Source organism: Carettochelys insculpta, chromosome 13, assembly GCF_033958435.1.
Source record: "Carettochelys insculpta isolate YL-2023 chromosome 13, ASM3395843v1, whole genome shotgun sequence".
Lineage (NCBI taxonomy): Eukaryota > Metazoa > Chordata > Testudines > Carettochelyidae > Carettochelys > Carettochelys insculpta.
The window spans coordinates 26,919,886-26,943,060 of record NC_134149.1 but is presented as its reverse complement, the minus strand read 5'-3'; the positions used below and the strand labels follow the sequence as shown (position 1 = coordinate 26,943,060).

Sequence of the window (23,175 nt, the reverse complement as noted above, 5' to 3'; positions counted from 1 at the left end):
AAGTCAGTATTTGTAGGGATTCGTGGCTGCCATGCCAGCTGTGAACTCCCTGTGGCAGAAGGGTATCTCTGGGATTACTGACCATCACTGACTTTGCCTGTTTTGCCTTGCTTTCCTTCTGCTGCACTAAGGTGGGGGAAACTGAGTCTGAATCAGAAGTGACAGGAGCTGAGCTGCTGGGGTTGTTGCAGGCACCCCACCAAGAGGCAGCCAGGGTAGGCAAAGGATCATTTTCCTGGCACTGGCTCTAGCAGTGCAGAAGAGAGTTTGGGGCTGGCTCTGGCAGGATGCGGCGGAGGAGGTAGGAATCTCTGTAGAGTTAAACCCTGCACAGCAGCCATCAGATTGTGTGCATGTGTTGTAGATGCTGTTACATGTCTCTATCCCTTTGACAATGGGAGGGCATGACGCACCGTGTAACTAGGAGAGAAGGCACCACAGCACATTTGTCCTTCACTCTCCTAGCTTCAGGTGCGTGGGCACAGAGCCCTGGGCAATGAAGCTGATGAGGGCAACTAACTGATCTGTGAATAAAATGTTCTCCTGAGCAGTTTTCCTGAGGCCCGGGAGAGGACCATTTCCCTTCCCAGGAAAGGAATAAACAGGAGAGAATCGGCAGGAGAATGTTTTAAATCCCTCATTAAAGATCCATTTGGCTCAGCCTGGCTGTGAAGTGTCCGTTACTGGAAGCTGAGGAGGGAAGGAAGGAAGGAATGCCAGGTGACACGTCTGCCCCGGCCCAGTGGCTTGGCCCACTTCTGTAGGCCCTCAGGAGAGTTCACAGCCAGTCTCACCTCAGGCCTCCTGGAAATGGCCGGAGTGAACTTTCCCCTGCAGTCGGAGTGGGGAGCTAGCTAAGGGCACAGCTGCCTCCAGATAGGTCTGGTAAAGGGAAGGGTATCAGAGGACAAGGCCCAAGAGGGTGGTTTCCAAGGCCTAAAAGAAGGTCTTAGGTGATTTGTGAAGTAGGTATAGTACTGAATAGAGACTCCAAGCTCACCATACTCTGTGCCTCCATTTCTCCCGCCGATGGTATTTCCCCAGCCCCCTTGTGGGCACAAATACTCCAGTACTCAAGGAGCACAAAGGCCTGTGGTGGGGAGGGGGCATTTCTCCTGTTGTTTGCTAATCTTTCCCACTAGACCATACTCGAAATGGGTGTCACCCACCACCATGCCCATCCTGTCTCCGAGCGTCTCTCCCAGCTCAGAATGGCCTTGTTTACACAGGTTCTGACATTTCAGCCTCTGATACGTGCCCCTTGGATTCTGGCTTCTTTCCCACTTCATGGTGAGAGTCAAGGAGCAAGGAAGGTTCATCACTTAATGTTCTGTTTTCCTCAGCTAGGTATTAGCCAAACTCCAGCAAGCATTTCTAAAGGCAGTCATCCCTCAGCCTGACAAGTCCCTAGCATGACCTGGCTTGGTACCTAGGTTGCTTAGGACATGTGTGTTTGCATTTAATACTAACAGTGCAACAGCTAAGCCAGGTAATTGGGAGTGTAAAGTACTTTGAGGCACTATCATAGGATATTAACAAGCTCTTTGGAATCTGTTGCCTTTATTGGTGTTTACTTTTGAAATGTTTGCACAGCCCTTGTGTTGACTTCTGCGGGGGCATTGGGTTATGCTCGCAAGGGAGTACCCAGGTAAGGATGTGACATGATCCAGTGATTATGCTGGATCCTTATGACTACTACAGGAGGTGGTAATGGAAAATATCTTCTGCACTCTGGAATTCATGAGCCCAGCCTGCCTGCTGCGGGGAGCAGATCTAGAGGAGAGAGAGGAGACATACACAGGGTAGAGCCAATGACAATCTGAAAGGGGAGCTGAGAAGCAGCTCTCCGCAGGATGAGGGTCATACCACTCTGCCTGGGCCCTAGGGTGATCTTTGCTTTCAAAACTGCTGCCATCTACATACAGGACACAGCTCAGCAGGATGCCCCCAGGCCTGAGCCCAGCACTGCACAGGGCACCACCCTATCACCCGATTTCCCAGCAGCAAAGCAAAAACTTCAGGCTAACAGATGGTTTTTGTCCCTCATGTTTTCTGCCATGGCGGCTGCGGGGTCAGGTGCAGAAGCTGCCTTCTGACCATGAATACTCCTGAAAGCCAGAAACAAGCTTCCTAGTGGTTTATAATTGGCCTGGTCCTCTCACTCCTGTGTGGGTGCCCTGCACCAGGTACTGCTGTTCTCGTCTCCAGAGATGGCTGCATTTCAGTGGGTGCACGGTCATGCAAATTGCTTTGGGAGCCCTAGGAGTGGGGGAAATTCCTACCATTCTTTCAGCCCTGTTGTCTCAGAGATTCCCTGAAAAGCAGTTCCTGAGCCGTGCAGCCTTGAGCCGCATCCTCCAGGGTTTAGTACCAGCATGTCCCATGAGCGGGGCTAATCCATGCATTACATTGCCTGCCATATGGGTGGCCTCAGACACTGCCCCACTCAGAGGCCCTCAGCAGCTGCCCTATCCAGCAGGCAGCAAGCTGAGGCTTTGCTTGCAAGTGGAGTGGAGCTCTGCAAGAAAGTTAATCCCAGCCTTAACGCTGGGCCATCCCCGTGCTACTACCAGCTGCCTGACGTTACTCACTCTGTTTGAGAAAAAAAACACTAAACCCTGGGACCTGAGCTACGTGCCATGGGCTGGGTAAAGATGCTCCGGTTTGGGGAGCTACCATGTGCACTCCCCTGGCATCATTAGAACTGTCTCACTGCAGAGACCAGAGTTAGGCCAGGGCACTCAGTTCTTCCATAGGCCGTCACTGTCCCCAGAGCTCCAGGCACGGCAGCAGAGCGGGATGGCCCAGCTGAGAGGCATGGAGTTCGCTCAGAGCAGAATTCCAGGGCCCCAGGCAATTGGAAAGGAACCCCGTAGTAGACACTGTGATCTTAGGATCATCCCTGGTATGCCCTGGGCTTGACAGTCACTTAGGACTTCCTCCCTCTTACCCATTAAGCTACTCCTTGCACACGGGCCCACAAAAGACCCTTTGTTATTTGTACAGTAGGAACAGCAGGTGAGCTGCCCCCTTGACTGCTCAAAAGAGCTGCCTTCAGCAGGGACCAGCGAGTGCACCCTTGGGCTGGGTGCTGCAGCAGCCAGAGAACCACACGTCCCTTCTCCTAAGAAGAGCAAGAGGTGTTGGACAGGAGTGTGTGCTCTGTGCTTGTCCCTATCTCTGTATGTCACCCTTCGGGTGTGTAAGGAGCAGTGCCAGTTTGCATCCATGTCTGCAGATGGAGGCAGACATCCAGGTGCACAGTTATGCTTTTAACCCATAGCTAGGTGTGTGGGCTACAGCTTGGTGCTTCCCCTCTTGCAGAATTGCCCCCTTCCTCACACAACATGGCCATGTCGGTAGGAGAGTTAACAACCATGTTCAACCCACACTTACAGAGGTGAGCAATAGACAAACCCCATTCCATTGGCACCCCAGCCGGAGAGCCACAGGAGGACCGGCCCCTACAGCATAGCTCGGCCCTTGTGTTTTGTCAGAGCCAGTATGGAACATCCCATGTCCCACCCCTGCCCTTGGAAGACAACACTCAAGCTCAGCACCTCTCACTGCCAGGATGTTAGCTAGCTCTGAGAGCATCTGCATTTTCTCTGGTTTCATTTTCTCTGAGTCACACCTGCCTTTACCCTCTGGCTGGGTCAGTGCCACTTGTGGGCCCCAGAATCGTTGTTTGGTCAACAGTCCCCTGGTATGCAGACTGCCTGTCCTTGCTGGGGTTCAGGCTTTGGTCCCTTGGCTTGAAGGGCAGCAGGTAGAAGCCCCCTGGTCCAACCAGGCTGAGTAACCTGTCCTTCCCAGCCTCCAGCTGAGTCCTGAGGCTACCAGGGGCAAGGAGCCCCAGACACTCCTTGTGGGAGTACCTCACCTCACGTGGCCTCCTATCTCTGATACTATTGATAGTCTCCTTCCCCCCTCTCTAACGCTCCCCTCACCTGCTCTAAGCTCATTTGACTCCAACCTCCACTCTCCCTTCCTTTTTGTGGCAAGGCTTTTAAAAGGCCCCTGGCAGCCTCAAGTGGGACCAGCTGGGCCTAATTGATTTATAGCAGCCTCTTCTCTCACTTTGCCTGTGATAACACCTGATTAGCCAGGGCTGTTTCTGCCTCTTAGAGCTGCCTCTCTCCCCTTGTAAGCTAGCCCCCTGGCCTGGCCCTGTCATAACCCCTAACTAACCTCTCACTCTCCCCAGGGAACATGTTTGTCAGAGGTTTGAAGAATTACTCCCCCTCCCCGACACACACACACTTTCTCTCTCTAGGCTTTCCCACCACACACCTGATCATTTTTCTTGCTCTGCTCAAATCCCCTGCCCCGTGGTTCCCAGACAGCACTGCATTCTCCCAGGTGTGGTCACCCCAGAGACTTGGCTATCGCTGTGCCAGGACCTAAGCGCATGTCCCCGCACAGCTCCCTATGCACTGGCCTTTCCTGCTGCTGATTCAGAGACGGGGCCAAGAAAGTGTGGGGCTGGGATCTATGAGGAAAGAAAGTGGTGGGTGGCACATACAGGGGATGGCACAACTCAGACAGGGAATAAGACGTGTGGGGAAGGGGAGATGCAAAGGGAAAATCTTGTGCATCCTGGCTGTATCCTGGCCCAGAAATCCCCTGCCTATACATCCCTCTGCAGTGTGGGAAGTCATGGCCCCATCTTGGTTCTAAGGCTGAGGCAAAGCTGCCTTTGCGAGCCACCCTAGGGAGAGCTCTCCAGCCCAGCACAGCGATGACACGTCCTATCAGGGGTAAACGGCCCGGCATGCCCACTACCGAGCTACATGTTCAGGAGACGCAAAATCAAACCCACCCAGGAGGCTCCTTCCTACACGGGCATCAGGACAGACACAAGGCCGCTGGGGGTGTAGCTGCCCAGCTTTCCTTAGGCAAGGAGCAGCAGCCAACTCCTCTGAGATCCTCAGTGTCAGGGTCTTGTCCTTCACAGCCCCAGCCCCTGCCCAGCTCCTCTGTGACCCTCAGTGTCAGGTCCTTGCCCTTCACATCTCCTGCCCCCTCAAGACCCTCAGTGTCAGGGCCTGCCCCTTACAACCACCCTGGATGGCACTGGTAATCCTGCTTTTCACATTAGCCACAACCAGGGGCAGTCCCTCCATTTTCCCTCCTCCCTCCCCTCTTCTCCCCCTTTCTGTCTGTCTCACCCTCCCTCCAGCCCTGCCCGAGCTGGAGCCGAGGGCAGAGTTTAGCCTGCAAGGTCGCATTCCTCGGTTGCATTAGCAGCAGCACAAAGCTACTATTTGTCTCCCTCCAGGGGAGAGGGGCCTGGGCAGAGGAGAGAGCTCCTCACACACATTCCCCCACGTCTGCCTGCTCATGTGCACCCTTCCCCTCCCCTCCAAACCTCAGCACTTGTCCTTCTTGTGCTCCTCCCTTCCCCTTTCCTGAGGAGACCTCGGGGACTGAGCAAGCCAGCTCAGGCCTTGCCATGGGAGCGAGCAGAAAGCACACAGGAAACGCTGGGCTACGACAAGCAGGGAGCTCCCGCCTTCCTTCATTCATCTGCTGCAGGGAACAAACAGAAGCAGTGGCCGGAGCAGCACTGAGGGGACACATGAGCGAGGCACCAGGGTAGAGGGTGAGCAGTAGCTGGGGCACAGCTGAACAGTATGTCCCTGAGAGCCCCCATCCTGTCAGGTAAGCTGCCATTCCCACCTCCAAGAGCAGGCAGCCCTTGAGAGTCAGGGTTTGGCTGCCCAAGGTCCTTTGACTTCTCTCTGGCCTCAGTCACAGGATCCTCAGCTCATCCGCCTCCGACAGGCCATACTTGGCTTTGTTCTCATTGAAGAGCTTGAGCAGGGAGCGGATGTACAGCGCGTGGTACAGATCCACCGTTTCGTGGCTCGGCTCCTGGATCCTGGGCACCATCACAGGTTCTCCTACTGCCAGAGCCAGAAAGAGGGTGGAAGAATGAATTCTAAGCGCCTGGAACAAATTAGCAGTTGCCGCTGGGGGAGGTGACTCCCTGCCCCTCTGGAGCTCGGCCTTGGAAAGCTAATACCAGACTTCCTAATGAGTGAACTGTTACTTACGGGCAGTACCACAGACACAGCTCCAGTGCCTGGCCACAGGCGTGGAGTAGAGAGGGAAGAGAACTCACTGTGCCCAGGATCGTGCCCACCCACTGCAGGCTTGCAACCCCCCCAGGCCCATTCTGCCCATGGCTGGATTTTACCCCTCACACAATGACGAGCTCTTGGCTTCCAGACCTGCCACAGACTCAATGGTAAGCGGAACCCTTGGTCAACTAAGACAATCGTAACCACCCCACCCCTGCCGGTGCTGGGGCTTTTGGAGCAGAGTAAGGGGATACTCACTGACTGTGGTGATAGGCTTGGGGTAGGGCAGGAAGCCTCGGGAATGGATAGACGTTAAGCCCCGTCCATAGAAGAAGCAGGGAGCAAAGCCCACCAGTTTCTGGAACCTCTTCTGAATGCCCCTCATCCAGCTGCCCTCCTCAAAAACCACCTGTCGGAAGAGGTCATTCTCGCCAAAGGAGAAGGCAGGAACCAGGTGCGCCCTGAGGAGAGAAAGCATTGCCACACAAGCGCCCTCTGCAGCCAGCACGCCTCACGCTCCTGAGGTAGCACTTGCTACCAGTGTGAGGAACAATCTCTGTGCCGGGGGAGCTGAGCACCATGGAACCAAACTATAAACTCTGGATCGAATGGAATCCACTCAAGCCTGGCAGTGTGGCCACACCCCGCCAGCATCCCTGCTTTCAGCAGCACCTACACCCACTGCTGCACGTCAGCATGATGGGACCCTGTACAAACCTGATCCTATTCAACCAGCCTTGCTGAGACACACACACCATCCAACTTCCTGGGTCTACTGGAAAGTAGTCCAGGGATGGGCAGCCTGAGGACATCCCAGCAGGGGAGATTCCAGGCCTTGTTCCAAGTGGCTGGCTTGGTGGATCCTGGGCATGGCTAGCCCGGCCCAGTTTCCAGGAGGCATTACCGGAGGAGGTGGAGGCCTCTCAAGACAGTGTCTGGCTGACAATACTCACCCATGCTGCAGCGCCATCCGAACAAAGCCTTTGCGGTTTTTGAGGATTAACGTGGTGAGCCCTGGCTGGCAAGACAGCGACTCGGCCGCACCTCCAATCACAATGGCCACAGCGTTCCCGCTGCCGTTCCGTGATAGCTGGTAGCCTATCGCCCGGCGCGTCACGGGGCACAGGCCTAAGGAGCAGAGAACCAAGGGGGCATGAGGAGAACCACAGTGGATAGCAGCTCTTGGCCCACCCGTCTGAGAGTCCGTTGACTCACCAGCTGACTTGAGGGACAGGCCCCTTGGCCCAGCCTCTGAATGAGTTTAGGGGCTTGGAAAACTGCCAATGGTTCAGACTGGGGGAGAACATCCCAGTGAGCGAGAGCAGGTGGATGATCAGGTGCCCTCCACTCAGGCATTCAAAAGCCACCGGGGAGTTATACTCCTTCCTTCCTCCCAGCACAGCGAGAGAGGAGCCCTGAACCCTGCTCAGAGACACCCATGCTGTAGAGGCAGATCTCTCTCTCTCTCTCTCTCTCTCTCTCCCCCGCCCCCCCCCCCCCCCCCCGCACCCAGGAGCCCAACATGTGGAATAAGAGCGACCCCTGGTGCCCACACACAGGAGCCACGGAGCCTCTTGCTCTGGAGGCTGCAATAAGCTGAGTGCAGTTTCCCAAAATAATTCGGCCACGGAACATTTTTGGCCTTGGACTACATTGATGGAACACATACAATATGTTCTGGGGAGAAGCGGGGGGTGGGGGGGCGTTTCTTACTGAAAAATTGCTGCACGTAATACTCAAAAGTTGATTTAAAAGAGTTAGGTTTTTAGATGTCCTATTTTACAAAGAACAAAAAATAAAAGAAAAAAATCTGAATGAACAACTAATGGCCTTCTGATAGGAAGAGGGTTAACAATGCTATAATTCAATATAAAAATTCAATATTGAGTATAAGTGCAAGACACCAATATAACAGCCAAAAGAAAGCGTGCTAGTGTCAGTCTTTTGCACAAAACTACAAAGGACGATATTGTTGATAAATGGACTGTCCTTTAAAGCTTAAAAAAACATTTTTATGAAAAAGAAACACAAAACAAATGAGGTATGGAAAAATATTTCTAAGTTTTGTGTTTTTATAAATTTTTTATTTTTATAAAAAACTGCTGGAAAATAAAAATAAGTAACATTGACGGGTTTTTTTTAAAATGGGAAGAGTGTTTTTGCATCTCTGTTTCAGCACGTCACATAGTAACAACTATAGTATTTTGAAGGCATTATAAAAATTAATATACAGTAAACCTTCGAGAAGCACCATTTCGCTTTACACTGAACTCACGTTAACGCAAGTTAAGTGCAAATCAAACCTGCCCCCTCCCGCCAGCCCCTGGCTCCCCCAGCTGGGAGAGCCTGGTGGGCACACAGCTGCTTGTGGCGTGCTTTCTCCCAGCTGGGAGAAACCGCAGTGCAAGCAGTTGTGTGCCCCCTCCCACCACCAGCTGGGGGCTGCTTGGCTGCCTGCCCCACTTCCCCCAGCTGCCTGCTCCCCCAGCCCGGGGACTTCTGGGGCTCTCCCCCTGTAAGTTACATGAAATATGATTTACATGGAGGTTGCCCAGGGCACAACCCCTGCGTAAATCAAGGGTTTACTTTACCTACATTCTAAATACTATTTAAATATCTTAGTGTTTTGATAGACCCATTATTTCTTATTTAATATTTTAGAAGGAAAAATATCACTAGCCTTGAAACTTTTTCACAGCACACCTATTCACCTCGCGAGTAACATCAGTGTTCCACAGAGCACAGCTTGGGAAATGCCGGCCTAAGGGCTCAGCAATGCAGAAGCTAAAATGGGACAGTCACTAAGTCCCAGTCCTGAATGCCCCAGTTCGCCAGCAGCCCAGGGAGGCTGTGGGATGCAGCAGCTCTGCCAGGTAGAATGCAGTTTTCCAGGACTGGCATTTTGGTGTCACTTTCAGTGACTGAGCCTGGGAACTGGTACTGGGGAGCAGAGGGGAGGGTATAAAGTAGGGCACACACCATGTCCAGGCCGCTTGAGACAGAACAGTTGCTCAGGTTTTTGAGCTTTCCCATGGAATGGTGCAAGGAACAACTCCTAGAGAAAGCCTCCGTATGCTCTGGCACACCCGAGCTCTGTCGCATTCCTCTGTCTTTCCTTCCCTAGGGCCTGGCTCTAGCTTGGAACTCCAGACTCAGCCCAGGCTGAGGGGCAGTGGCAGAGCAGGAAGGGGCAGGCTCAAATAGTGCTGGGTTTGAGCCAGGATGGACATGCAGGAGCAGAGCATTGTGGGAAAAGCTCGGTGAACCACTGACTGCACTATGCCTGGCCCAGGTAGCAGCATCAAGCCAACACTTTGGCAAACACTAAACTTTGCTTTAGTCTCAGGAAGCAAAAACAAAAGCCCATGAGACTAGAATTGATGTTGCCAGCCCTGGAGTTGGTACCCAAAGGGGCCGAAAAGGGCTTTGGCAGATGCTGCAGACGGAGAGGTCTCATGTGACTGGTGATGGAAATTAAAGGTGAGGAGCAGGCTATTTTCCAGCTCTGCTAAATTTCACATTTTAGCCACATCTGCAACACTTCCAGGGCACTATGCCAGGGACACCGTCTGAGCATGCTCACCCCCACTCATCAGGTATTCCCTGAAGACAGGCAGCCGGAAGTTGCCAGCCAGTGTGGCCAGGAAGGGCCTGATGCCAGGGAACTTCTCAGAGAAGCCAGTGGACTCGGTGATGAAGTTGCAGAAGGCCCCAACACAGAGGATCCCGTGGGGGTGTGCGCCGATGATATAATTGTGGCTCGGGAGGAGGCTGTGAGTCTTCACCAACTGGAGGGAGAAGATACACAATCAGCGAAGGGGGCAGGCATTTGGTGTGGGATCTGGATCCCTGCACGCCAACCCTGCTGGGGTCACAGGTCCCCAGGCCCTGCTGGATAAATACCCCACCTGGTCTGCACACGCCCTCCCAAACAGACGGACAAATCAGCTTTGCTCAGTAGTTTACTCCCCCGACTCAGAACAAAGACGTGCACTAACAGCTATTGAACTGCTAAATTTTGTGTCAGGGAATCAATTCGTGCAGAATCATCTGCATCCAGATGTGATCCTAAGGATCCCATGATGAGCAAGGGGTCTGTTTCAAATGTCCCCTGAGGGCAGCAGCAGGTCACATGAAAGTGGATACATGATGGGGACCATATTCCACAGTGGAATTCCCACCAAATATTTTTAAAAGAAATTTCTATTCACTTTACTGATAGCTCCATGCAGGATCTGACCTGGTAGCTACAAAAATTGCCTGTGCTGTTTCAGGAGTAGTGGACAAACAGGGCTCCCAAGAAACTGCCAGCAGCCAGGTTGCAGGACGTACAAAGAGAGACATGAGAAATTTCTTCAGGCAAAGGGCCCAACGGCTTGTCCAATGATAGCAAGGGCCTGGCACATTTGTCCAGCACAGCTCACCTGAACAGGGAAATAATCTCGGAAATGGTTCCAGATGGGCCAGTTCCGCACCCATGCAGACCTTCTCCCCCCTGCAAAGCAAACAAGAGGGAGCAGGCATGGGAGCAAGGCTCAGAACATGGAGCTCACACAGATATTGATGGTGTGAGGATAGAGTCTCTGCTCGCTGGTTATCCAGCCAATCCCTTTATCCCTTGCCTCTCAGCAGCTCAGAGCTAGTCAGGCCACCAGTGACTGTGTAATTTTTTTCTTTTCTGTCACAATTTGCAGAGCTGTGCCACTTGTTGGAAGGAGGGAGGAAAGAATGGGAGACATTGTATTGTGTGGCCTGAAGTCAAGGCCCTGCCCTGGGATGTGGGAGACCAAGTCCCCAGTTGGCCTAATTCAGAATGATCTGGAATGAAACACTCTGCTCTGAACTGGCCCTGCAGCAAGGTCTTCCATGCCACAGGCCAACTCGCTAATCGCAGCATGGAAACGCGTGTTCTGATATGAAGACAGACACACTGGCACAAGTCCATTCTACGGCAGTTATTTCTCAGTCAGAGGCATTGTCCTAAAGGTCATTTTGGTCCAGCTTGGAACAAGAACAGGTTGGAAGTTGCCACGAAAAGGCAACTCTAGGCCTAGTCTCTCACAGGGCCAGTGTCTCCTTGGGATGGTGTGGGCTGCTGCACTCTGGCATCATACAACAGCTCTGCTCTTCCGCAGAAGGTCCCACTAACTGGCTCCCTTTTCTTACTTTGGCCCCATCTCCAGCCCCTGGGTATTTTGCAGACGTAGCTGCGCCACAATCCAGGTAGGAGCAATGACAATGGACCACCACCACCAGCTGCAGCTTGGAAGTACAATCCCCAAGGAGACCTCATACAGAGATCATCATTCAGAGCCATGCTGGGGATCACTGAAAAAAAAAAAACCGGATGCTTTTGGGGAACTCCAGCTCCTCTGTAGCTGGTCTTTATCACTAGGCCGGAGTAATGAAGAGGAAAATGGGAAACTGACTCCTTTTGGGAATCTTAAGTGCTCTAGCAGCTTATGCCCCAGCTGATGCAATGTTTCTCTGTGCATATTTGACCCCTGCTTGAACAGATTGCCACTGCCCAGAACAATGTCATAGGCTCTGCACTGCTAACAGATAAAGGGGAGTCTCCACTGAAATATGTGCTTCTCTACTATCCCTGCCGCTGCTGCTGCTGGGAAGTTGCTAGGTGGTCATGGATTTGTTACAATAAGAGAAATAGAATAGAAAATAAATTAAACAGAGTTTCAGGAGCTGTCAGGACACATTTTAACCACCCATAACACTAGGCAGTTGTTATAGGAGGGCCAGTCACTAAAGACTATTAAATAAACAGGTAAATAATGAGAGGGGGAAACAAAGATAAAGAGTACATGAAAATCTTGGTGCACACTCCTGTACACATTATGGCTTCCGCTGCGTAGGTGTCTGGACCTGTTTCCTAGGAAATGCCTTCAGGGTGGGTGTGACCTAGGCCTGGAGATCTACATATACAGATCATATGCTCAGGATGTACATGCAGGGGGTTGGACTGACTCCTCCAGCTGTATCCCCTCTGTCCTGCTAGGCATGCATATACACAGTAAATTAGGCTGTATCTTCCCCTACCTTGCTCTGGGGTGTCCCAGTCAAAGATTATCCAGGCAACATAGAGTGCAGAGATTGGCCAAAAACTGGTGAAAACCAAATAAATGAGGAGAACCAGGAAGACGATTCCTGAGGGAATCAAAAGCCAGAGATCAGTGCACATATCCCAGTGTTGATATCTCTCCTCGCCACCAGGTCCCATTCTCTAGAGACCGAGTTTTCACTGCACCAGCCCATGATGGCCTGGTTCTACTGTGGGGTGGAAGGAGTGCCCACAATGAATCCCATCCTCCTCAGGCCAGTTCAGACCTGGGCACACCTTCCCACCCCCTCCAGAAAACAGCACATAACTGTCACTAGGTCCTAGGCCAAAATGCCCGCTCAGTTGTGTGCATTGTAAGCCTCTGTGCTGCATCAGCTAAAGCAGAATAATAGCCAGACTGGCTTTGCTCACTAGGAAAATTAGAGGCCCTAATTCAGGGTGGCCAACACATGGCCTGCAGGTCAGGATCCAGCCCACAGAGCCTTTTCATCTTGCCTGCGGAGCTGGCAGCGGTGCCATTTTGAAAGCTGTCTGGGTGGCTCTTAACTGCATGTGGCTCTTTAAGGCGCCATTTGCGGCTCCAGACGCTGCTGCTGCCGCTCACTCACTCCTCCTTCAGCTCCCTTCCCTCCCACGCTGGAAGAGCAGGACTCAGTTTAATTGGTAAAACTCAATTTAATTGGCTGGCAGGAGGCATCCGGCCGTTGGACCAATTAAATTGCGTCCCATTATTTCAGCGCGGCAGGGCAGAGCACCGCCTGTGCTGCACACGGGGAAAGAAGTAGGAGGGCTGGGGGAGCTGTGCAACCGTGGTGAGGAGGAGACGGCGGCCTGGTGAAGGGGCAGCAGCACTCGGAGCTCCTGTGTGAGATAAATTAATCCTGGGTTTGTGGCTGCGAGGGGTTAAGCCGGGGAGGGGAGGGGAGGGCTGCTTGGGGCTATTTTGTGATTGGCCCCTGGAACATGTGGCCCCCCAATGAAAAGAGGTTGTCCATCCCTGTCCTAATCCATTAGCTACGGTGCTCTCTGGGGAAACAGGCTATGGTGTAGCCAAGATCCAGGCCTTTTAATTACTGTCCTCTTCAACTGCTCTGGGCTGTCTAAGCACCCCAGTAGTAAAACCTCAAGAGCCTGGTCTGTGCTGGAGCCACGCTGATGGCGTATTACGGCAGCTGATTTTCCTAGTGTAGACGCAGCCGGTGTGGGAGCTTCCCCAGGTCAGAAACATGCTGATAGTGCTGAACATCAGCCTGGACAGCAGAGAAGCTTCCAAAGGGGACGTCGGGTCTGGCCAGACAGCTTCAGATAAGAGAAAGCCTGCGGAAGCTGAACCCCCTGACTCCCTCTGCTCCCCTGTATATCGTGTACGCGGACCACAGACCACTGCCAGCAAGCCCATGGAGCAACTGGGGAAAGAGCATGAGAGAGAGAGACTGCAGTAACCACACAGGCGGGGCTGTGTCACTTTGCTCCCCTGTGCCGCATGCTGACCCCTGGCTGTTCACAAAATGCTGCCTGCCCACCGCTGAGCCTAATGGTGGAAAGCTTGCAGAACACGTTCAGGTGCGTATTACCCTTTCTATTGCAGTAGAGCCTACAAGAGCCAGTCAAGAATCAGGACCCATTGTAGAAGCTCCTCTACAAAGATCTGAGAGATGGTCTCTTCCCCAACAATTTATGCCTGGGGCTTAGGGGCAGCAATCTCTCCTTGAGGCAACTACAAATTCAGTCTCTGAAAAAGCTGAAGTAATTTACCACTGACCCTCCCCTTTTCTTTTAAATCAATGATTCTGTAACAAGCATTAATTTGATCTGATTTGCAAGTCACAATCCCGAAACAGAATTCTGCAGAATAAAAAAAAAACTAAGCTCGCGGAAGGTTTGGTGCAGGGCATGTGTCCGTAAGTGAGCCCGGGCACCCCCCAGCCCCTTTGTAAAAGGGAGGCAAGTTGGAAGAGCTGAATTCCAGCTTGAGAGTCTGATCTGTTTCAACATTGGCTGTGCTCAGATGCCCCAGTCACACCAGGACCTTGTCCTTCAAAGCACTGTGCAGACACACAGAGAGTCTCTGCCCTCCAGATTCCACACATTCAGCTTTTTTGGGGAGGAGGTGGGCACACAGGAGAGGGTAAAAATTCTGGGCTTTTGTTTTCAGGTGCAGGGCAACCACATTGACTAGTGTTTTGGGTGCTCAGCATTTAGAAACAAACAAAAACAAACAAACTACCCCAAGACCCATTCCTATAACTCCTGAGAAGATGGACTGGTGCCAGGACCAATGTGAGTACAGCTAGGCCACACCTGTACCTATACCCTTTACTCCCAAAGCATTTGTCATTCAGCGAACCCTCAATGCAGCCCCAGAAGAGGAGCGCAGCAAATGGCCCTAGAGAGCGCACTCTGCTGCACGGCCATGCAGGGAAGAAGATGCTGGCTCAGCACCACACAAGACCTCTGCTCTTACAAAAAGTGCCATGGGGTGGTCTTATGAGGTCTCATCTGAAAAGCCTCCCCCCCGAGCAGCAAAGATCTCGTGCTCTCTTCACTCCCCTTGGGAAGGCAGCTGCTCCTGTCATTGCGGGACAGGAGGGGACAGTGAGCCTTGCACATGGAGGATCCCATTCCCTTGGGCCTTAGTGCTGCATTTTCTGGTGTTTTGAATTTTTGTGACGTTATAAACCAGTGATGTCTGAGAGGAATTCAAAGATGGCCACACTTGCGGTTGTCGTCTTTCCATATTTGTCACATTATAGGATACAAAACTTTATTAAATAATGTTAGAAAAATAAATACCGTCTGACCTTTGAATTTGCATGAATCTGTGAGCTGATGTAATAATCACAAGCACAAGTACGGCAGCATGGCTTATTGCAGCAAAGAAAGGCTAACTACAGAAAGGCCTGTAACAACCCCCCCCCCACCCCCGGTGTGGCTGGGAATGACACAGCTCCAGCTGTCCCCTGTGAGTAGCGCTCAGACGGTGGGGCTGCCCTCACACGCTAGCGGGCGTGATACCAAGCCCCCATCCTTGCCATGCCCTGCAGTGCTCCCACTTAATGAGGGCGCTGTCAGTGCCCGCAGGGGCTCCCCGCTGGCTGTCAGGCTGCCTTGCCTGGATGAGCGTTTGTGCTAATCACCTTGCGCACGTGTGAAGAATTCAAAGAATTCTTATTTCTAATGAGTTTGGTGTGCATGTGTTCGCCACAGCCGTGTCCTGTTCGCCATGTGTGGTGAGTAGCGAACATATTGGACACCGTGGCTCTAAACCGTGGCACTACGGATAAATTAAAAGATCACACGGACCCCACTGCAGAATGTGATAGGTCAGAGAGGTGGTGATTAGCACGCCCCCTGCTGCCAGCTGGGGCTACTCACCCATGAGCAGGAAGCTGAGGACCCACTGCAAGACGGCAAGGAGCTGGATACATGCTCGGAACTCCCGCTGCGAGGGCCAGGGCACAGTGAGCAGAGTGTGCAGGGCGGCCTGAATGCTGGCACGGCTCCCTGCAAAGCACACGCACCTTTGGCTTGCGCTTGTGATCAATCGCTTCCTGAGCCCCCAGCTGGTCATGCTGCACTTACCTACTGAGAGGCTTCTTCCCCCTCCCACTCCAAAAAGCACCCAGGCCCCAAAAGCACACTCAAGACCTGCACCACTGCAGCCTGACACACGAGCACCGATGAGCAATCATGTAGCACTTTAAAGCCTGACAAAATAATGTAGTAGATGATGAGCTTTTGTGGGACAGACCCACTGCTTCAGATCTACAGCCTTTACCAGAACAGGCTCAATATATAAACCACAGAGGTCCAAACACTGTTATCAAGGTTGAGAGATCAGAAAAATTGTTATCAAGGTTGGCAAATCAGATAGAAGAGAAGAAAGAGTGGAGGTGGGGCATGGGGAAGTTGAGTGTTAGGTCAAACATCAAAGTATGTGACAGAGTCCTTATAATGGGTCAGGTAATTGCTGTCCCTGGTCAAATCACGTATTCATGTGAATTTGAATATGAATGTTAGTTCCGAACACTCTCTCAGAAATAACCCAGACATTATAATCAAACCAGCTGACAAAGGGGGTGCTGTTGTCATCATGCATAAATCAGACTATGAACAGGAGGCAGCCAGACAGGTCTCCAACACCATATTTTAAAGACCTCTTTCCTCTTATCCCACTTTGCAATTCCAAAAGCAACTACACCACCTATTAAGGAATTACCTGCTTCTATTCACAACCTTATTCACTCAGACACACCATCTGAGCCCCACCCTGAATTATTCTATTTACTTCCTAAAATCCACAAACCTGGAAACCTCAGATGCCCTATCATTTCAGGTACTGGCACCCTTACTACCGGACTATCCAGCTATGTAGACTCCCTCCTCAAACCCTATGCCACCAACACTCCCAGCTATCTCCGAGATATCACTGACTTCCAGAGGAAATTACAAAACATCAGAAAATGTCTTGACAATGCCATCCTTGCCAGCATGGATGTAGAGGCTGTCTACACTAACATTCCACATGAAGATGGACTACATGCGATCAGAACACCATTCCTGAAGCTATCACAGCAAATCCGGTGTCTGACCTCTGTAACTTTTTTCTCACCCACAATTATTTCCGATTTGGCGACAACTTATACTTTCAGATTAATGGGCACCTGCATGGTCCCACAATATGCTAATATATTTATGTCTGACTTGGAACAACAATTCCTCAGCTCTCGTCCCCTATTACTCCTCCTTTATTTATGATACATTGATGACATCTTTATCATTTGGCCCCACAGTGGAAAGACTCTGGAAGAATTCCACAGAGACTTTAATGATCTGCACCCCACCATCAACTTCAGCCTTGACCACTCCACACAAAAGATACATTTCCTGGACACTATAGTACAAATCACTGATGGCCACATCAATACCACTCTCTACCAGAAATCCACTGACCACTTCACTTACCTACCTGCTTCTAGCTTCCATCCTGCACACACCACATGAGCCATCATTTACAGTCAAGCCCTGAGATACAATCGCATCTGCTCTGCTCCTACTGACAGAGACTGAAAACTACAAGACCTCTACCAAACATTCCTAAAACTTAATTACTCACCAGGAAAAGTAAAAAAAAAACAAATTGATAGGGCCAGATGAATACCCAGAAACCAACTACTCTAAGACAGGCCCAGAAAAGCCAATTAACAGAACACCACTCATTATTACCTACAGCCCCCAACTCAAACCACTGCAATGCATTATTAAAGACCTACAACCTGCTCTAAATCATGAGGCCACACTCCAGAAGGCCCTAGGTGACAGGCTGGTTCTCTCCTATAAACAATCTCCTAACCTTACTAGGATTCTCACTAGCAACCACAGGCTACACCATAGTAATACTAATCCTGGAACTTTTCCTTGCAACAAGCCCTGTTGCGAACTTTGTCCACATATCTATTCTGGAGATACCATCTCTGAACTTAACCGCATTAATTACAGAATCAGGGGCACATTTTTCCCATTCCTCAAATAACATTACATATGCCATCATGTGCCAGTAATGCCCACACCCCACCTATAGTGGGCAAACTACAAACACTCTTCACCAAAGAATGAATGGACATAGAGTAGTCATCAAAATCTCCCAATACACAAACCAGTCGGCCAGCACTTTAATGGAGTGGGCCATTCTGTTAGAGACCTGAGAGTTTGTGTTCTGGAGAAAAGAGACTTTAACAACCATCTACAGAACTAACATTCATATTCAAATTTGACACATTATATTGTGGTTTGAACAGGGACAGCCATTACCTGACCCATTATAAGGACTCTTTTACATACTTTGACCTAACTCTTAATGTTCCCACCCCATGTCCTCCTCTTTCTGCTCTTCTATTTGATTTGCCAGCCTTGATAGCAAGTGTTCTGGTTTCTCAACCCTGATAAACATTTTTGGACCGCTGTGCTTTATATATTGAGTCTGTTCTGGTAACGCTATGATCTGAAGAAGTGGGTCTGTCCCATGAAAGCTCATCCCCTTATACATTATTTTGTTAGTCTTTAATAAAGTGCTGCATGATGGCTTTTTTTGTTTTGATAGAATACAGACTAACACAGCTCTCTCTCTGTTACTACAAGCACAGCTGTGCACACACACAACACCCTCCAGCCCCAGCCACAAACTGCTCCACCCCCACGTATTTTCACCCCATTCCCCATACACCTGCAGGTCCTGACACACACCCAGAGCCCGTTGCACATGCGCACACAGGGTCAATCCTTCAGTGGTTGTCTCCTATAATCCAGGCTCTCAACGTGTAAGGAAGAGGAGCATGAAGCTCAGGGCAGAGAGGCTAGAAGAGACAAGCGCGCAGGAGAGAAGGCAAGGACCAGTGGGGCTCATGTGCGGGGATGCGGGTGAGGATGTGATGGGCTAATACAAGTGCTGCTGGGGGAAGGAAGCCTATTCTAGGCCATTCTCAGGTCCTGAGGGGAAATGGGGCCTCCTGCAGAGCCTAGAGACATGTCTCTTTGGGTCTGTTCAGCCTCAGGGGGAAGGAGTTTGGCAAAGCTGGCCAGACTCCCAGGGAGGCCAGATTCCATCCAAGGTTGGGGTCATGCTAGGGAAGTCTGAGTTTGGAGCCATGAGAAGCAGCAACAAGTCCCATCATGCAGAAGCGTCTGAACTAGTGACAAATGAGCCTAGATGTGCAAAGCTCATTGTCCCCCCTGTCCTGCAATGGCTGATAAGGGGGGCCTCAGCCCTGCCCCCGGCCTTGATTCCTGAAATAGTTCAACAGCACTGCATTGCTTCACTTCTCCTCCCCCCAGTTAACCCTGGTGAACGATTAACTCCCATGCACGGCAAACACAGTGAGAGGTTTTCGATCCCTCCTTCCCTCTGGGCTGGCCCCAGATCCCACATTTCATGTGCACAGCCATCCCCTCCTTTCCGTGGAGGGGCTCAGTGCCTGCATAGGGAATTTGAGCTGAGCTGTGAGAGCCTACAGGTACCAAATGACCCATCACACCAAGGCCTGACCACAAGGCTACCAGCTCACAGGACGCTTGGAAAGGTTGCACAGATCCACTGCCAGCCTTCATATGGCTGGGAAAATAGCTTTAGCAGGTGTCTAATTCTAAGGACACCTCTGACCCCTTCAACAGAGGTATCTACATGGCTAGGACAGAGGGGCCCTGACATACAAATCTCAGTGTTCGTTCCTTCCAGAGACAATTCCAGATCCTTGACAGGGGAGTGGAATTTAATTGAATATGAGATCTCTCATTGGGCTTGAGCACATTCTGTTCTTCCTGAATACAGTTTACCGAGTTGTACCAAACCATCAATTATCCCTGATAGATGCCAGTTTTCCCAACATACCACGCTAGCGCCCAGAAATTTCATACCCCACCATAATTCGGCCCTTTAGGTGATTACAGGCCAAATCTGACACACTTTACTCAGCTCTTACTCCTGTTAAAATCAGCGGGAATCTTTCTGGAGTAAGCGTTGTTAGATTTGGATTACATCTGAATTAGAACGCCATCAAGAAGGAGAATTTTCTACCCTTAGTAGCCCCTACGTTCGTGAACTACCTGATGTACATTTACGTCAATTTCAGAGACTTCATTCCTGCAGCTTTTGGGGGGATTTTTGCCTTGTTGCTGTTATACAATATTTATAAAAAGCCTTCATTTTATGAAGCCGTCTAAAACAAACTTATAACAACAAATACTAATCAACTGATCCGAAATTGTAACAGAGAGGTAGCTGTGTTAGCCTGTATTCTAACAAACCAAAACAGCAGAAACGTAGCACTTTATAGATGTGAAACATCTCGATGTAGACATAGACATGTCAGTCTATACTGGAAATGAGATCGATCTGAAGAAGTGGGTCTGTCCCACGAAAGCTCATCACTGAGTAGATCATTTTGTCAGTCTTTAAAGTGCTATATTTCTGCAGTTTTGTTCTGATCAGAAACTGGTAAGTCTAGAGCCTTATAAATAACTTTAAATATGCACTGCAATTTTCTTACCACTACGATTTTGGGAATAGGCTGCAATAATTGTTTTCATGTTGATGACAAGTTCTCGCCCAGACTTTGGATCCGCAGCTTAAAATGCAGGTTTGCAAATACCAGCCTGTGACACTGATTGTGTATTTGACTGCTTTGAAGCTCCACCGTCTGACTGAAGGTAAACTGCCTGCTCTGGAGGGGCGGTGGACAAACTCTGCCCTTCATTTGAAAAAGCAAGAAATAGTATATAGAATTAAGAAGGAAAAGGAGGTCGCAGAGGGTCCCAGGTGGTGGTTTCCATAAAGAATCTGCACCTTTCACCCACTTACACAAAGCTGGTCCTGGATATTTTCATCAGAAGACACTTGCCTGAGTCTGCATCCCCTACTCCTGCATGGAATGGTACTTTCCTGGGCGTGTCAAAAACTACTGCCCAGGGTTTTGAGATGGGATTCTAATTAACAGCACGTTGAAAATGCCAAACTGAATCACCATTTGGTGCAGGAATGTAGCCTTCGCCACATTGGCTTAGACAGTTGAATATATTGGGAATTGGTCAAGAAGGAACTGCCTCACTCCCTTCTCCTACAATGCACCTGGCAAATTGGTCAGGCTTCACAGAGGGAACAGCTCCTTCCTGCTCCCTGTAGCAGAGATTATACCTTGACGTAGAAGATCTCATTCCTTGTCCAAGCTATCCTTGAGACTGTGAGTGCTTTTCCTGTCACCTATCTCCTAAGGTGTGCTGGATGTACATCCAGAATCACAGAAGCAGAAGGAAGACACTATCTGAACCCAGAATGAGAGTTGTGGGCAGGGGTATCCCAAGATTGATCTAGCTCTCAATGACATCAATAAGGATCTTTCCAATGCCTTCTGAGTGTTGGAGTAGACTCCTAAGGATTGTATATATGAGATATTCCAGGTCAGACACTGCACAAAGTTGCCACCAGATGTTCTGGCTCTTGGCTGTGCTCTGCTAAGCATTCAGCTCTTGCTATTTCAAACTGTTTAGGTGATCTGAATACCTAGATGGACACTTATTGTTCCCTCTTTTTCACCTTATACTTCTCTGGAGCTCTCAGGCACAGAAGTTTCAGGTTTGCTTTTAAAATATGGCACAAAGATCTTCTAAACTGGCAGATTGTCAGTTCAGAAAAATGTCACCAGTACAAACAGAAAACAATTTCTTGTTAATAGGTGGAGTGAACCTACTGAGACAGTAAAAGTAGATTGCTCTAATGTCTCAACTGCTGTGTGTGGTACCTTTGTTTCAATGGCCAAAGGCCTAGTTAGTAATACCCCAGTAAAAGAGTACCCAGGTATTGGGCCACAGATCACTCAGGCTGTAGCCACACTTGGTCAAAACTTTGAAATGGCCATGCTAATGGCCAAATCCGAGGATACTAATAAGGTGCTAATATGAATATTCAGTGCTTCATTAGCATGCTTAAGTGCTGTGTTTCACACTCATGTTGCCAAGCCACACAAGTGAAATGTGGCACTTTCAAAGTGCCATGGCCAGCAGCATGCTAGTGGGGCACTGAATATTCATTTCAGCCCCTCAGTTGTATTCTTCGATTTGTCCATTAGCATGGCCATTTCGAAGCTTTGGCCAAGTGTGGCTGCAACCTCAGTGTTGAATAGGCTGCAGGTGCTGAAAGGGATAATGCTGAAGTACTAGCTATTGTCAGTCTTTGTTAAAGGATCTTTACCAGATAAATGAATCTCAGCATTTAGCCTGTACTGAGGTGCCAGAGACTCATCTTTGGCCACTGGCCGCCCTTCAGGTTCAGAACTTGAGACAACACTAACATGCTAACTCTTGTACCTTGGTTCACAGGATCCAAGAAAGGGGGAAACTATCTTGGTTCATGTTTTGAGTGATGCTCCTTCCTCCTCTAGCTTGAAGAAACTGATTCATGGATCGACTAGACAAATGGGATCTGTGCCTCAGAGTTCAGCGTGGAATCACAGCTTGCTGTGTTGCTAGCTGAGGTCGGGGACAGTGGGGAAAACTGAGCTGTAGTTACATCTTGATTCTCCACATCCCAGGAGGCTTTAATAGAGTGCTCCAGAAGAAACAACATGAGGTGGGAATCCCTTGACTTGGAAGTCCATTTAGGAACAGTGGCAGATAGACCAAAAAAATTTCATTGTGTGCACGGGCCGCATGCTTGAAACACATATGCAACTCTAGCAAATTGGGTATATCCTGGCACAGGGTTACTTTCTTATGATCCAATTGCGAATTTATAGGTCAGCCAAAGCAGCACAGTATTGAGGTAAGAAGTCCAGGTGTATTACTGATGACAGCAGCATGGAGCAATTCACAGATATGCAGAATCTGCTCCTACACTATCTACTTTAGTAACAGTGAATTTTGGACCTCTTACTCAGCTCCCCACCAGCACTCTGCCAAAGAAGATTAGAACTCTATGGCTGTGTCTACACGGGCACATATCTTCGAAATAGCCGTATTTCGAAGATTACTAATGAGGTGCTGAACTGAACATTCAGCACCTCATTAGCACTAGGACGCTTCCGGCCGTGGCACTTCGAAAGCACGCAGCTCGGTGTGGCTACACAGGGTCCTTTTCAAAAGGACCCAGCCCCCTTCGAAATTCCCCTTATCCCGATCACTGATCAGGATAAGGGGATTTCAAAAGGGGCGGGGTCCTTTCGAAAAGGACCCCCGTGTAGCCGTGCGCTTTCGAAGCGCCACGGCTGGAAGCATCCCAATGCTAATGAGGCGCTGAATATTCAATTCAGCACCTCATTAGTAATCTTCGACATGGCCATTACAATGGCTATTTCGAAGATTTGTGCCTGTGTACACACACCCTATATTTCATAGTTGGCACCAAAAGAAGCTCAAGAATGAACATAAGCCTTCCTTAAAGATACCTTTTCCCAAAAGGTAAGTGGAGACAACTTAACTGAGCTTTTTCAAAGATGAACCTCAAAAATCAGATGGAAAATGCCTAGT

At 50.1% G+C, this 23,175-nt stretch overlaps 1 protein-coding gene across 1 annotated transcript; it reads right to left on the bottom strand.

Moving 5' to 3' along the window:
* Positions 1-5,754: 5,754 nt before the first annotated feature.
* Positions 5,755-20,244, bottom strand: LOC142020148 (diacylglycerol O-acyltransferase 2-like). The gene is made up of 8 exons (XM_075007787.1): positions 20,205-20,244; positions 15,538-15,666; positions 12,141-12,248; positions 10,511-10,581; positions 9,670-9,874; positions 7,040-7,214; positions 6,345-6,547; positions 5,755-5,909 (listed from the first exon to the last, which is right to left on the bottom strand). Exons 1-8 carry the CDS (start codon positions 20,242-20,244, stop codon positions 5,755-5,757), a joined length of 1,086 nt encoding a protein of 361 aa, XP_074863888.1.
* Between the last annotated feature and the right edge of the window lie 2,931 nt (positions 20,245-23,175).